Here is a 16875-nt window from a genome sequence, read left to right as displayed (position 1 = left end):
TGTCGCGTCTTGAAACCGTGGCAGTGGTAATTTAATCGTTGATAACCAAGCATTAGCAACTCTTTGTTAACATTTTGTAGGTTCTGTAGCTACTCCTCGATTCGTAGCCGTAAAAATGAACACCTTCAAGAGAAATTTAACCGTCAGCGCTCCAGATGAGCTCATTCTACCAATGAACGTCCCGGCGAAACTGTTGATGGGACCAGGGCCAGCCAACGTATCACCACGGGTTCTCGCCGCCGGAGCTCTCCCGGTGCTGGGTCACATGCATCCGGAGATGCTCAAGGTATGAACTGATTTACATTACAGAGCTAGGAATGAAATTTGTAGAACAGAGCTAAGAATGGGAAATAATGAAATTATTTTTCATGTAATGGATGTATGAACATGTGTATTAATGTATTCAAATTTCAACTTTTTGAATGATTGGACCCAATTACCCAACAGAACATTAATTAAACAAATCAAATCTTCTGAATCAAATTCATTTTAAATAGCATCTTGCCCTTAAAGAGATATTTTTGTTTGCCAAATACGAAGAGACTAAATACTAACACAGTGAAAACAAAAGCAATTTCGTAGGCCCTATGCTTAATTCCCTTTAAATTCGACTTGTTGTCTCCTTTTCCATTGTTCTCTTTTGCTGTAGCGTTACTACTTATTCTTCATCTTCTTCTTCCTCATGGAGGAAAAATGTATGTGAAGTCATTGAATGCCTCTAAATTTGACTTACATTCTTTCCTCCATCAGATCATGGATGACATCAAAGTGGGCCTCCAGTACGCCTTCCAGACCAAGAACAGCCTGACGTTCGCCGTGAGCGGCACGGGGCACTGCGGGATGGAAGTAGCCATGATGAATGTCATTGACCCAGGGGATGTCATCCTGGTGGCATGCAATGGGATCTGGGGAGAGAGGCAGGCTGACCTGGGCAAGAGGATCGGTGAGGGGGCATTACTGTTTTGTCTTTCATTGTTTTCCATGTCTGCTAGTTTGGATTGTTGTTGTTGTTCTCAACTAGATGACAGGGGTCAACTCAGCTGGTAAGAAACTGGAATTTGTAGTTCAAGATTTTCAAATTTGAACTAACCACCATTTGAAGGATTGAATGCGTTGAAGTAAAATGTGATTTGAATTTGTTTTTGTTTTTTTCATAATGTGATCTTCTGATTGTGCTTGATCTGCCATCGTGTATCGAGTCTGTGTTTTGTGCTTTTTACTCTTCACTCTAGGTTAAATCATCCACACTCAACATTTTCTCCCTGATTTGTGCTAGAGTTTTCACCATACAGAGATTCAAATCACTTTAGAAATCATGAATCAGATTAAAGCTGTCACAAAGTGACCAACAGCATACAGGAACCGGATGTGCTATTACATTGCAACAGTGGAAAATTGCAAAAATTACATGAAAAATAGCATCAATTACAATGGAAAATTGTGATGTCTTACATTCAAAGGGTTAGATTATACAATATGTACATTCATAGATCATGTCCATTTAAGACTCATCATCCATCATCATTCATCTTGGGATCCAGAAGTCGTAGAGGAGGTGTGAGAAGCTGTGGAGATCAGTCCGGGACTGATCTCCCAGACTGATCCAGTTGGTGGGGACCCCACCAACTGGATCTGTCCTCTGCAGTGTGGGGCTGTCCAGTTGTGTCCATTCTTTATTAAAGTTTTAATAGCCATCCAGCATTTCAGCTGTCTACCTCTGGCCTCTGCATCTGCCACCTTCCAAATGTTCCTTGCATGATTGTCTCAGACAGAGTGTTGTGACCAGGATAGTTTCCTCCTCTTAACAATTTTAGACTCCTCTTCAGCAAATATTGAAGGTTACAATGAGTAGTCAGTTAACATGAAAGCTCACCAGAAAAGATGTTACCTGGTAGATTAATCAAGTATGCAATCTTTTCAAATTCTTTCACAGGAGCTGAAGTCAGGGTACTACAGAACCCGACAGGAGTTTCATTCTCCCTCAGCCAGATTGAAGAGGTAAGTAATCAAGTTGTCCCTCTGCAGCAGTCTTAAATATATTCTACCTTTATACACCAGTATACACTGTATTCTATTAAAGTCCAAGAACTCCCTTATGTCACTCTTTTGTTGATGAAAAGGCCCAAATCAGGTGCACGAGTACTCTCACTTTCCATAACACCTGTGAGTAACTCCCGCTCTTGTTCTAAAGTGGGACTAGGCACACTTGATGCTGTTTTGCTGTTGTAACAACAAATGAAACAGCCCCTGCAACAAATACATTTGTAGGCACCCTGTTCCAAAGAGGGATGATCACCACTGTACTCTATATGAGATAAATGAGACAAGCAGTAAAGAATGCAGTCATACGAGACACAGTACAATTGTAGATTATAATATCTTATTGATGATATTTATCAAAAGAACTGTTTCAGAATGATTCCTACAGTGCAGCTGCGATATAGATACATTTCTTCAAATCTAATTAAATGCTGGTGGAGTGTATCCCAGAGACTCCAACTCTCCCGTTTTCGACGGGAGATCTCCCGCCGAAAGCCCATTTTTGCAAAATCTCCCGTTCTCCCGTTTGAGATTTGATTTCTCCCGCCCTGGCTCTGTGTCTCCCAGTGGATAGGATTTCTTACTTATTACTATTGTATGTTGAAAAAATAAGCCTTAGATAGCACCAGAGAACATCTAGAACCCTAGGAACTTCGCGCTTCTCACACATCAACTTGGAGTCTCCCGATTGCTAGGGGTTTCGGGCAGGAGAATCTCCAGATCAGAAGGTGCTTGGGGTTGGAGTCTCTGGTATCCTATAAAGTAAATTTTATGAGAAACACAAAATGTAATAAAAAGTAACAATATATCCTGCAGTACTGTGTACTGAACATTATACAAGTTTCAAAAGTGATGCTACGCAACAAAATCATGCAAAGTATCTAAAAGACAAAAACAAGCAGGCAAACAATGATTTTCAGCGTTCAGCAGCATCCAACACCATTGCATATTTGTTTAAGACAGTAAGACCCTTTTTCTCTTTTTGCAATCATCCTGACTTTAGCACAGATAGTTACTTAGGTGTATCAAAGTCCATGTTAGCTAATGATTTTAAACATGGCACATGATTCCTTTGAGCATAGAGTGGATGTTCAATATTCAAACATTGAGCATTTTGACATGTGGTTTATGGTCTGTTTGTTTTGTTTCCTAATTCTTCCCACCAGAGTTTGAAGTCCCATCGCCCAAACGTGTTTATCATGACACAAGGCGAGTCGTCGTCAGGGGTTTTACAGCCAATGGAGGGCATAGGGCAACTATGCCGCAGGTACATATCTCCTGCAGTTATTACTTGTCTGTAATTACTTGTTACTCTCAACCTGACCCCCATTAAATATTGATAAAGGTATTATGGAAATAATAATGATACCTGTAATGAGTGGTCCGTATTGGAGCAATTAGACACGTACAGTGTAACTATACAACTCGTATGGTTCCAACATATGTGACCGTGCACCTCAAAACGAACATAAACACACACACACACACACACTGATTTTGCGTGAGGACTGAAAATAAGTGAAATGGGTCAACCTAGCCGAACTTGACTTTTTCATATTTTCTGAAAGAGCGGGTCTTCTTTTACAGTAATACAAAATTTGGTGTCATAAAACGGGCAGGAAAGTGTGTTCTTTTAGCAGTTTATCTCGAACATTTTTTTGTAGAATAGTGTGATTAGGTGTGTCTTTAGAATCATTCCCTTTTTCATTTCTGCAAAACCTTGTCCACACTCTTCACTTTCAACTCTAATAACTTTTGAAAAGATAGTGCTACTGCTTTGCAAGTTGGCATTAATTATGGACAGAATGTGTTAATGAGGCATGCTTAATTTCAGTTTAATCTAATAATCCCTTCATTGTCGTTACTCTGGTGGTTTACTTCCTGTTTTTTGTCCCATTCATCGCACAGCCAGCACGGTTTGGTAAAGATTAAGCGCTTGAATAGACACTGTACTTCAGAGCCTCTTTTCTTAGTTCACACTTTTCCTGAGTTTGTGCTTTCTTTCCAATATTTAGATAGGTTAGGAGAGTCCATTTGATTTGAGTTACACATCATTTTAAAGCTTAAAGTCTGCTCTTTCAGAATATGGTGTTGACTAAAAATTCATGTCTGGCGACTTTTTGTTTGTTTTGAGGTGCAGGGTCACATATATGAAATTTTCATTGGGTGGTGAGGTTGCTCAGTAGGCAGCATGTCTACCTTGTGCAAGCTTAAGTCCCAGTGAGTCCCAAGAGCAATGAGGCAAAGAACTCTGTCTCTCGCAACATACAATTGTAAAATGGGAGGTCCCATGCCGGGGGGTGGGGGGGGGGGGGGGGGGGGGGGGGGGGCTTGCATTGCCATCGCGAAAAGATATCGCCGCGTCGTTCCATGACTTTTTTCTTTCGAGTCTCCCGCATCTTTTGACACCAAATTTACAATGCCCGGGCGCGGTTCCGAAGTTACGCATAAATACAATTGTATGTACGTTGTACATGCATGTCAGACCAAAAATTTTTCACAAACGTGAATTTATGTACAATTTCAATGCAAACTGTGCTTACAGGCAAATTTCATAAAAGCATGATTATTTGGGGGTTTTATGAATTAAAATCAGTTAATAACATATTTTCATGTTCGGAACAATGTCGCGGACAAATTTTATCGAAAAAAATCTGAAAAACATAAAGTCAAAAAAACAATGAAATACATAAGAAATTTAAAAAACATTAAGAATTTGTTTTGATGGCACAATTTTTTTCTCTCTTACATTTGCTAAGGACACTGTTAAAAAGAATATTCATACACCCAAAAAATGTGCCTGTTTTAAGCTTTACTTTAATAGTGATTTATACCAAATAGTCTGATTTCATGTATTATTATGCATGAATTAGCATTATTTAGCATAAATGATAATTTTTTGAAAAATCAACTTCACAGTATTTTAGATTACATCACAGGCAATGTGTGTGCCAATTTCCGTCGCAATCGCGCGATCAACGGCCGAGATCTGCCCCCCCCCCCCCCCCCCCCCCAGCTCTATCATCAACCTAAATAGCCTGGCCTAGTTAGGGTTAAAAGATCCTGCTTCTCTCCATACAAAAATCAGGGAGCAGGGTGGTATGCCCTATGTAGTCACACCAGAAAACAGGAGAATGATGCCGACTCCCTTATGGTCCACCCCATGTGACCACCCAGTAGCCATGTGAGATTGAAGGCTACCATCACATAGGAGAAAACAGCAGTTGTAACAGGACACACTTTTTTAGGCCAGCAGTAACAATGAATTTTCAGCTCAATTGATACAGATAGTACTACAGTCCAATGCAATTGGGAGAATGAGTAACAGCAAATGTAATCTTTAGAAATTTCAGCAAAAGTAATCACAGAAGTTTTACAGAGTGTGCTACTTTCCACATGAATAAAGAGAACCAGCAACTGATATTCACATACATGTATAACCTTTCTTTCTCCACACACAGTCCTACTGCCACAATTCATTTGAGAGGATGACTGTGCCTCATAAAATATACGCTATTAATATGCGTTCCTTGATGTTAGTTCACTGCAAAGTGCCATCATGAAGATGCATAATTTATATGCATGTTCATTCTCTGGCTCCCCAACTGGCAACTTTTTGCATTGTGGTTTATATGTATCTTATCACATAGTGCTTGTCTGCTTCAGGCCTCCACGCTCTCACAGGTGGGCTGCAACGTCTTCCCAAAATGAAAATAAAAAAGATTATATTTTGCATTCGATCTACACATGTAACTGAGCCTCATAAAAAAACTTTGTAGGAGCCAAAGTGGGCCTCGGGTTAAAAAAGGTTGAGGTTAGCAGATCTAGGGTGTACATAATACAAGTGTTTGTTTCCTCCAAATTCATTTGTGACCTATCTTCTGAAAATGAATTCATGTTTGATGCCGGGGCAAAGTTCAATTACCTTTTTTAAAGGTACCATATTATTTTAACGTGGATTTGGGGTGGATGTGACCAAATTTGGGATTGTATATGTTGATCTGTTTTTTCTTGCTCTATGTCATTTCTTGGTGGCAGATATAACTCACTGCTTCTTGTGGACACTGTAGCATCGCTTGGAGGTGTACCGATGTACACGGATGAATGGGGTAAGTTGTCAATACAATAGATTTAGTTAGTCTGTCTGTTTCCAAAGTTATTCAGTATCTGTTCACATGTTCTATCATGATTCTTGTGTGTTTTTCTTCCGTTTGTGTACAGAATTAAATAAAATCCATATGTCAGCAGTCTCTATTGAGCCATTCTCTATTATTACCCGTTGAGGATGGTTTGATTTTGCTACAACATGCATTTCCTATAGACGCTTGCCCGAGTATACTCGGGACTTGTCCTCAACAGGTTAAGCCGAGGAATAGAACTTTGTGTGGTTACCCATCCATTATAAATTGCTCACTAGGTTTACTCTTTATTTAATGGCTCTGTTTTCACTTCAATTAATTGCCTTGTTTTCATTTTGTGACATATATTGTAATACACCAGTTTCGTGTTAATCTCAGTGTTTTGCAATATCAAGACTGTACCACAAACCTGCTTTACAAAATATACAATGGAAACTGGTTGCAGGCATCTTCATTTCTTGTTGATTCTACTGTAGGCTGTGCTTTTAGTCGTCGCTTTAACTAATAGAGTACCAAAGAGATGACGTCACACTCTTTTGTTGTAGAATGGGTTGGATCCAGGTTCTCGCATAAACACTCGGACCAGGTGAGGTTGTTTAGAACCAGTTTCCATGGTAATGAATGACTGACATTACACTATGGTACTCTACAACAAGTGAGACTGTTGGTGGTGTGTTACTGGTTCCCCTGCAGGTATTGATGTGATCTACAGTGGCAGTCAGAAGGTGTTGGGAGCACCCCCTGGGACCGCACCCATCTCATTCAACCAGAAGGCCTGGTAAGGCTTGGCTTACCTTATACCAGGTACCCTTGGTGTATTTAGGCAAGGCCCAACATAGTAGTGGCTCGGGGCAACTAAAGATTGATGTCTGGCTACCAGATCTCTCAACTAAGATTCAAGCGACTAAGATTCAAAATGGATTGCTAGGTTTCTGTTTATTTCGGGCCACCAAAACTTCAAATTTGGAGATTTTAATCGCCCGAATCGGCCACCGGAGTAAAAATAGTTAACGCTTACAAAAAGAGACATACTGAATATTGAATTACAATCATATCTTTATTGGCTCACTGCAAATTATACCTATCTTTGATGAGCTACAGTAAATATCAATCAAATCAAATTGATGATGTTCCATGAGGCAGTTAGTGTGGGAGGTCCATCATGAATGAAAAATATTTTCATTTGCAAGTAAATTGTGATCCCGTAGAAAATAAATTCTGTTTCCATGTGTGCTTTCACAAAGACATGGAAAGGCATGTTTTAGGTAAATTTTTTTTTTCTTCGACATATTTCAATCAATATTTAGAAATATTTCAAAAATCTAAATAGTTAAAATGGAGTTTCCAGACTGATGCATTGGTTATGGATTTGACAGAATGGTTTTCAGGATTAAAAGAGCTTCCTTCACTCTTCGAGATTAAAGGACAAGTTCACCTTCAAAGACATGTTGGTTGAGTGAATGCAGCAATATTAGTAGAACACTTTAGTGAGAGTTTGAGGAAAATCTGACAATTTGTCAATAGTTGTGAATTTTTTAAGTTTCTGCTCAGTCGCGGCTGGATTAAAAGACTAAGTAAGCTTGTTATGTCACATGAGTACAACAATATAAAGAAAGAATAAAGAAAATTCAACATATTTCCATTTTTCTCGCATAACAAAAGAACACTCGACTTCTCTCTTTCAGACGGCAGGGGGAATAATATTACCCTTAACATATGTTAGTAGCAACTCGAAGAAATGTGCACTTTATTCAAAAAGTAAAGTTTTGTGAAATTCTCTTTTTATTTTCCTTATATAGTTGTACGCATGTGACATCATACACAGTAGTAGTCTTCTCATCCAGCAGTTACTGCGCAGATACTTAAAATATTCATAACTTTTGAACGGATCGTCCGATTTTCCTCAAACTTTCACTGATGTGTTCTACTAATATTGCTGCATTCTCTCAATCCTTATGTATAAGAAGATGGACTTGTCCTTTAACTGCAAAAGCTGAAATACATTACAGTAATGTTTGTGTCTTTCATGAACGAGGGAGAAGTACAGTAGGAAGAAGACACGAGTACCATCCTTTTATCTCGACCTTTCACACCTTGCCAACTACTGGGGCTGCGATGACTCACCAAGGAGGTAAAGATATGGCTTGTTTTACATCAGTTGTATCCCGTAAGGCTAGAATGCAATCTGTATTTAACCCTTCATGAAGCCATGCAGGCAATGATAAGCCTTGAATACGTGTGAGAAGAGTTTACATTGTCTCCATGTGAAATGGTCCTTCTCGGGATTATCACTTATTCACACTGCAAACTCTTTTCACACATGTATACACACCTGATTAATGCGTATGACCATGCAAACCTGCACATTCAAATCTTATCCAACTGATATTGATAGTATAATGATAAAATCATGCTGCAGTATTAGCTGATGAGTTTAGTGAGAAGAAGTCTATTGTGGCGTAAATGTTTGATGTTTTCATGCAAGGGGTATTTGTGCAGGGTTGGCCAGAAATCCACAATCTTAGCACTTACCTGAGTGTGGTTGTTACATAATTTTTCATAATCGATTGTCAACAAATTGGGCCACAGCAATATATTATTGATCTTCTGTGCTAGAATGAATCACATGCAACTTGTTGGAAAATACAATTGCAAGGACACAATACTGTAAACACGATATATTTGCGGCATGAAAATTTAACGAATTGGAGCCGACGGCCTTTCTCGCAGCATGAAATTTTCGCGTATTGCCACTGGCATCCCATGCGTATTGTGTCTGCAAGAACTTTCGCATGCATTTTAATTTCGCGAAGGTTGGCCCTCGCGAAATTCGCGAAATTAAAATGCAGGCAAACATTCCTTGTTTTACAGATATTGTTCATCATGTAATGTTCTACCTCCTCACAATGGTGCATGGGGAGGGCTCTTCAGGAATAAAAGTTGTGCACTACCTGATGATCATGCTCTTTATAAAAATCATCATGCAGTGAGTGTAAAATGGCAAAGATACACGTAGTACAGAAAGGAGAGCACACCGTAAAATAAAGACTGGCTGTAACTGTCCTTACGGACTATTCTTCCATCATGTACGGTATGTCCCCCAAAAAATTACAATCAGATTTTCGCATTGATAACATCCAAAATGATTAAACTGTCTAAATGCTACTTCAAGATCTTAGAATATAACATCTTGGCTCAATTTTGCAGAAAACCCCATTCAATTTGGTTAAGCGGTCACAGAGAAATGTGGATTGTTGTAAAGCATGTCATGAGTCTGATTCTTACAAGTTTAGCACTTGGATGCTCTTGTGTGTGAACACAATAGACAGAACTTGGAGGGAAGAGATTCCTGACATGCTCTACAAAATTCCTCATTTCTCTTTGACCACTGAAGCAAATCGAGTGGTTTTTTTTTAAGATGTGGGCAATGGGTTATAGTTTCGTACCCTGAAATTGTATTTGGATTGATTCACTATTTTTAAAGTTATCATTGTGGAGGGTCATGGTGTAATTTTTTGGGGGACATCAGTCATACGGTATTGTGTAAATCCTCAAGGGATCTTTACTGGAACACTTTATACTTGTAGGTTTTATGTCAAAGTTTTCAAGTATCAAATTTTCATTGTTGTGCAGGTATTACAAAGTGGTTTGTCTTCTTTCCTTAAATCAAGTTATTTCTGATCCAGAAATGTCATTTAATCCTTCATGAAATGATGATACGGATTACAATGCTTATTTTAGTTTTGTCTTCTTTTCTAAAATCAATTTATTTCTGATCCAGAATTGTCATTTAATAATCCTTCGTGAAATGATCATGGGTTACAATGCTTACTTCAAGAAATTATGTGTTGTTGTTTTTTTTCCCCCCATAGATATCATCACACATGTCCAGTCAACAGCCTGTATCAGCTCAGAGAAGGATTAGCCATTCTTGCAGAAGAGGTAATCGACTGCTGTCGTCTATGACAACCAGACCTGTATATAATTCATTATGCATCACAAATGCTATAAAAAGTTAACAGATGAGAATTTTCTGGTTGAGGTCTCATTTCAAAAGAGGAAATATTAAACGTTACAAAGACCTATGATCTCATAGGTATTGGGCTTGCTTAACTCATCAAAATAAGTGATGAAGAATATGAACATAATAGAGTGGTACCTTATAGAGAGTTTTGGTTTTTCTTGTTGTTGTTGATGTTGTTGTTGGGGTTTTTTTATGTTGTTGTTTTTTACAAATGTTTGTATATTATATATATATATATGGACAAGTAGACAGGAGAAGAGAGAGAAGAGAAATCGGTTGAAAATACAATGACCACAGACACAGGTTATGAGACATTCGAAAATACAGAGTAAATTGTCTCAATGTTGCATGTATTATGGAACACAATGTGCCTTACAGTTAGCCTATAAATATGTGTTTTCTTTTTTTCTTTCACTTATTTTGCAACATAGGGTATTGAGAGTTTCTGGGCTCGCCACCTTGCTGCGGCCAAGTCTCTGTACGCTGGTCTGAACAAGCTTGGACTAAAACTTTTTGTGGAGAATGAGGTAAGGTCCAAGATACTCGCTCACTATTGGCAAGCATTTATATTACCTACTACCATGTTCATGTGATACACAAAATTTGATTTACCATTATTGGACCTACAGAGTACTTTTCATGGAGGTTTTCCTGTAAAAGTTAGTTTGTTTGCATTATTTCATATTTATAATGTATGATAATGATAAATGTAGTTGTTCCTCTCCTTTAGAATGCTTAGCCGCCACATTGTGATGCTCAAAGTACATCATGTGGAATCATACTCACACCTAGAGTATACATCCTCACAACACTCATTGGGGATCATTCCATCCAAACTGCCATCTCACAGCATGCACATGCTAGATTTGGCCACACTTTGTTGATACCATATACCCCTACTGAGGTAATATGGGGGGGGGGGTGGGGGGTGTGGGTCTATGAGCACAATGGCAGGGCTTAAAGCCAAGAACTTTTGATTATAAGCACAGAGAACAATTCACCAAACCATTGCCATGTATCCATTTGCAGACTCGGGTGTTGATTTTTCGTGTTGAATGTTCATTTGTTTGGCCAACTGTTAAATTGTTTCTTTACATTTTTTTTTTTTTTTTTTGTACAGATGCTTAGTTCAATTATTAAACATTTGATATGACACTAACATCTTGTAAGCTCTTGAGAGAGCATTTGTGACCCGCTACAACAAAAAGGTCCTAAAGTCGCGCACGGTCGAAACCGTGAAAATCGAATTTGAAGTCAGAGCATTAAAATTGGTCAAAACTTACGATTTTCTGATTTTGATATATTATTGGAGTCTAACATGTCTTCTATCATCTGTCGAAATTTTGAAGCAAAATGATCGAAGGAAAGACCAAAAAATAGCGTTTTTTTGAGCCATGTTTTTTGGCGTTTCAACGAAGCAGAAACTGGTTCGAAAATTTGGACTGAGTGCCACAGATAGGCTCCGCCCCTAACAACGACCAGAGTGATCTCATTGGTCAGTTTGCTGCTTGCTGCTAACCGAAGCGTGAAGCTCACACACTGCCCAGTCGACTGGTGCGTGCGGGCGGGGTGCGTTATGCTCAGCCGCTTCTCACATCCTGATCACTGATTGGTTGGTGAGGAGACCGCCGACGCTGATGTGCTTGAATGAACTCTTCGGGGGTTGCTAGGGCTTACCTTCTATTGTCCAGAGGTGAAAACTGACTTGCGTGTCCCTTGATCGCGATTGCGTCGAAAGGAAGACTTTTAGGGTGCTTTTCTCGAAACAGTGATTTTCCAGACGTCTCGACATGCTCTCTTTTAAACATCGATATCTCCGCTGCCGATTATTTTTATAAAATGTGTTGTATATCAATTTAAAGCAGAAAGATTAGGGGATTATATCATGCAATTTTCAAATAATCGACCTCGCCCAACTTTAGGATCATTTTGTTGTAGCGGGTCACATTTGTCAATGACAGTAAAACTTTAGGTAGTCATATATTTGCTTGGCTTCCTTTTGTTCATCTAAAGAGTGAGATGCTGCCATGATATCTTTCATTTTTTTCTTTTCCTTCACAGGCAAGCCGGCTGCCCACAGTGAGTGCTGTCATGGTCCCTCCTGGTGTCGACTGGAAGAAACTTGTCTCCTTTGTCATGCAGAAGTGAGTTTGCTCAAACAGGGATTGGTGCTTCAGGGTTCATCCCTGCTCAAACAGCCTACTTTAACCCATTGAGGACAGGCTGATATTGCTACAACATGCATTTCCCATAGACACCTGCCCGAGTATACTTGGGACTCGTCTTCAATGGGTTAAAAAGTATTGACATTAATCAAAGAGTTGGAATGCAAAACCTAATATAATGTATGTATCAACTGTAGGTATTTGAGATTGAGCGGCTAAAAAACATTGAAAATGGTTGGAATGTATGTGATAATTTCAATGATATCTTCAAGAATATTTCCCTGTATATGACGAGTGCAGTGTCATTGAAAAGATTTGCCGGTAATACATGTATTTCTGAATTAAAGACCTTACTAAAAAGAAAAAGTTTGAAATGGCATTTATGTGTTTTTGCATTCAAACTCCTCTTTGTTTTTTGTTTTATTTTGTTTTGCTTTGGGCTTCATTTTCTCTTCTTACTGTAAGTGATGGTGTGTTTTCTTAATTTTCCAGGGTAATTCTTTTGGAGTTTGGTACATGTTGTTCCTTTTGGTGTTCAGCCAATTTGACAGTCATCTTTTTACTGTGAACTTACTGACATGAATACAAAATTTTGTCATTTTCGTTATCTTCAATTAAGAGAGGAAATGAGTTTGAAATACATCAGAATTTGATTTCTTCCCTGTTCAGTTCTAATTGATGATCAAATTGCTGTTTTTGTTTATTCGTTGTTGTGTTTATTGTCATTTCCATAGATACAAGATAGAAATATCAGGTGGTCTTGGTCCCAGTGCTGGAAAGGTGAGATCCTTTGACGTATCTAATCTCAGACCTACTGCAGGGAATGTCTCTAATTTTCTTTGATATTCTTGCTGTTGAGAATTAGTCCTTTCCATCAAATATATGCAGTGTAAAAAGGTGAGCATGGTTTTAACATTTTCCTGTTGTCTTGTCTTCGATCAAATTCCCTGGCAGTTTGAGACATACAATTACGTGGTGTAAATTTACTTTTCAGGAATATGAAAGCAGACAGAGTTTAGCCAATTGACATTGCTTGTTGTAATTGTGCAAAGAATGATGATAAAAATGATGGTATTAATGATATTGTTCTTCCAATAAGACATACTGCCATATCTGGCATGATCATAATTATCAACGCTGGTATCCTGCTGGTATCATTGGATTGTCCAGTTCTTAAAGGACTAGACTTGTAAACAAGGGAAACCGTTCTGATTTTCACCAGGTTTGGCGGATTGGGCTGATGGGCTACAATGCTAACCAGGAGAATGTGAAGAGAGTCCTCCGGGCGCTGGAAGATGGCTTGAACCACTGCAGGACCACATCCCGGCTCTAGACTGGTAGCTGTAGTTGTCATGGCAACCGACAATGCAGCATAGTTCTTGAGCAATAATGTGTTTGCTTTCCAGATATGTTTGTATGTTGCTGTTCTTTTTTTTATCAGCAAGACTTCATTTCTTTATTTACCTGACATGCTTGCAGCATGCTGTCTTGAGTCAGAATAGTTATTGTTTGTTCAGTCAGTACTTGACTTGGTGTATCCCCCATCACGATTCCTTTCAAAAAGGCTCAAAATTTGATATGAAATCTCCAAAAAGTGCTACTAAACTCCTGATTTATCTTAGATTAGTTTGTAACAAACAACATGTGGAAGCATACTTTTTATTTCAGTTTACTTTCAGTTTTTGGTGACATTGCCACAAAGAATGTATATTTGTGTTATTGGTTATATCAGACAAACTGTTCTTATTTGATGAGAACAGTCCTATTTTTTCATTGAGAAGAATTTGTGTATTGCTAAATATGGGAGATTGATGAATATCCTTATTTGTCACATCTCTCTACCATTTGTATATACTTGTTGAGATTCAGAGTTGGCACATTTGGCATTTGTTGGTGTACACCAGGAAAACCCACCCTCAAAATTCCCTTCATGCACTCTTTAGGCCCGTGTCTTTCTCAACAACAATTATCTCAAGCGGCTCATCATTAGCAGTAGTGTACAAAGGACTTATTCTGGTGTAGTTCAGTCCTAGGCTGACACTAAACAAGCTCATGATCATATTGTCAACCTATATTTGCTGTATTACATAATGTCTTCCATAAAACCTATTTGTTGAAATATAAAATGAAACTCAACAACTCTCCCTGAGGTATCCCCAAAACTTCTCACTGGCCATATATATGCAAGCATCATGTATGAAGAGATCCAAAGTGGAGATAGACGTAAGCCATGTCTTGTTCAAGTTAGAGAGCTCTGTTGTTATGATGAACATGGTTACAGTGGAATTCTCGTTACAACAAAGTGAAAAATTATATCCCAAAGTGATCATTTATATATCTTTGTATACTTTACTGTTCGGTTATAAGGGAATTTCAATAAAATGGAAGAAAACTGCCAGTTCCTGGGACTTCTTTATGAGATAATAGGAGTCGCCTCAACTTCAGTTAAAAAAAAAAAAAATGAACTGCAAGCAGTGCACATAATTCCTTCTGTGTAATATCTCTCCAACATTGATGATTTTTTTTTTCATGCAGTGTAAACTATTTGAGCTTTTTCAAATGCTAGATACTTACCATTAATCAGGGACTCCAGCTGTGATTATACTGACTTGTATAATGTATGTAACAATCGTATTGCATATCCTCAAGTTAGTGGTTTGTGTTTCTACTGACATACAATATCTCTAGGGAAGGGAAATCAAGAGCGATGGTACATGGATTTTAAACAATCTAAGTTCATTTATACTCCATCTAGATTTGTATTCTAGATAAGGAGCTTATAGAAAATTCCAGGAAAATAGATATAAGTATATACACATAGAAAAGAAATGTACCACAGGAGAGCTGTAGCTGAACAGTGAGATTGTATATCTCATGGGGTTTTCTGACAACATTAAGTAAACTATTCTCTTGACAGGCAAAGAGGTTTGAAGTTTGTGTGCAATTCACCCTCTAAACAGCTCAGCTTTAGTCTCTATTCTGTAGTAATATTGCCTTCTTTGCACTTAACACCTACCTGTTCTCAATATGCATTATACTATCTGTTGTTTCAGAGGGGCATTGTGAATTTCACGGAATGATTGCTTTAGGAACTTTCTTTGTATAGCTCATGCATAATCTAAAAACTGGACCATACTGGACTGAGACATTGTAATTAGAAAAAGAAAAAATATAATCAACTGTTCCTCCATTATAGGAATGAGTATCCTTGTCATTGATCATGATATGATTCTGGAAATTCTCCACTTTGAATCGGTATGTTCTGTTATGTGGATAGCTGAACAGAGCACCGCTAATAGGAAATATGTACAACTGTACTTTTTCAAAAGATCCATTGATATTTTTCATTTTTGCTGATACCCTGACCAGTATGAGTTGATTATTTGATGAGGTAAATCTTGAGTGTGTCTTCAAACCTGTTAGACCCATCCTCTTCAGATGTCAATAAAATTATATGGGCCTACTGAGATCTTATCTATGGCTATAATGAAGTATTATTGCTTTACATTTCTTTCTTTTTGTTTTATATGTTCCTATGTTCTGCTACGATAATGGAAAAGAATATATGTGATGTTATCCCATTTCGTAACTTACTCCAGCTTAATTCTTGTCTGTCATGTTTTTGTATTCATTTTTTTCTTTGTTTTTTTAGTGAAGTTTTGTTTTTCTTTTGAGGGGGAGGGGTTCTACCGCTTATTTTACTTTGTTTGAAATCTTTGAAGGCTTCCATGGCAGTAGAACATTGGGTGGTAGAAGGCTCATTGGTGCACCACGTATTCTTTCTAGGGCCAAACAAATACCCTAGAAAGAATACGTGGTGCACCGTCAAGCCTTCTACCACCTAACTTACTTTGTTTTATTGGCCTTTAATCACAGATTGCAAAGCATTACATATGATTGTGTTCCAAGATTAATATCATACAAAAAGAAACCTCAAGAGTATTCATAATGGAAATATATGTACGTCTTATTATACTGTATAGCATAAAGGAACATGGAATAATGGAATAGATATGTACTATGTTTCTGTTGTGTACAATAATTACAAGCTAATTCCATGACTGTGGTGATATACTGTATATGAACATCTTCTATATCTTTATAACATGATTTGCTGTTGTGTCAAAGAGTTCAATTCAGGTATCGTGTCTGATCTCAAATTTTATGATTTTGTTGTTGTAGGAATCTAATTCGTGATAAAGCCTCACTTGTTTTTATGGAATCTGATTTTAAAAATGATAATGGCATGCTATGTAAATACAGATGCAAACTTCAATTTGCAAGAGAGTTTTCATAGAATTTGTTGTGCTCATGGTTTTGATGAGATATATGATTCAGTACACTTTTTGGGTGTGGCATATCATAAGTACAGGTATATTTTTGTCATATGAAAGATATGATTATGGTGCATTAAAATGATTAATGTGTCATTTGTGTCCAGTGTTTGTGTCTATTTCTTTCTACTCTTTTTTTCAAATTCCATCACAAACTGTAGCATACATGTATG

The 16875-nt window shown here is 37.9% G+C and overlaps 1 protein-coding gene across 1 annotated transcript; it reads left to right on the top strand.

Moving 5' to 3' along the window:
* LOC139743825 (alanine--glyoxylate aminotransferase-like) lies at window positions 1–15823 on the top strand. The gene is made up of 12 exons (XM_071654281.1): window positions 1–286; window positions 751–943; window positions 1934–1998; window positions 3207–3307; window positions 6079–6149; window positions 6873–6957; window positions 8215–8310; window positions 10052–10121; window positions 10635–10730; window positions 12265–12347; window positions 13103–13148; window positions 13591–15823. The coding sequence occupies exons 1-12, from the start codon at window positions 116–118 to the stop codon at window positions 13699–13701; spliced, it is 1188 nt and encodes a 395-aa protein (XP_071510382.1). The 5' UTR covers window positions 1–115; the 3' UTR covers window positions 13702–15823.
* Window positions 15824–16875: the final 1052 nt, after the last annotated feature.

The sequence above is a fragment of the Diadema antillarum genome, unplaced genomic scaffold (genome assembly GCF_040938485.1).
Source record: "Diadema antillarum isolate AM-2024a unplaced genomic scaffold, OU_Dant_1.0 seq00001110_RagTag, whole genome shotgun sequence".
NCBI classification, from domain to species: domain Eukaryota; kingdom Metazoa; phylum Echinodermata; class Echinoidea; order Diadematoida; family Diadematidae; genus Diadema; species Diadema antillarum.
The sequence above is the reverse complement of the archived record's forward strand: the minus strand, read 5'-3'. Positions and strand labels throughout refer to the sequence as shown.

What these genes read in the sequence shown, in the direction of transcription:
- LOC139743825 (XM_071654281.1), top strand. Translation starts at nt 116, where the DNA reads ATGAACACCTTCAAGAGAAATTTAACCGTCAGCGCTCCAGATGAGCTC. An exon ending in TGACCTGGGCAAGAGGATCG is followed by an intron (nt 944 to 1,933) that starts GTGAGGGGGCAT and finishes ATTCTTTCACAG; the next exon opens with GAGCTGAAGTCAGGGTACTA. An exon ending in GTCTCCTTTGTCATGCAGAA is followed by an intron (nt 12,348 to 13,102) that starts GTGAGTTTGCTC and finishes TCATTTCCATAG; the next exon opens with ATACAAGATAGAAATATCAG.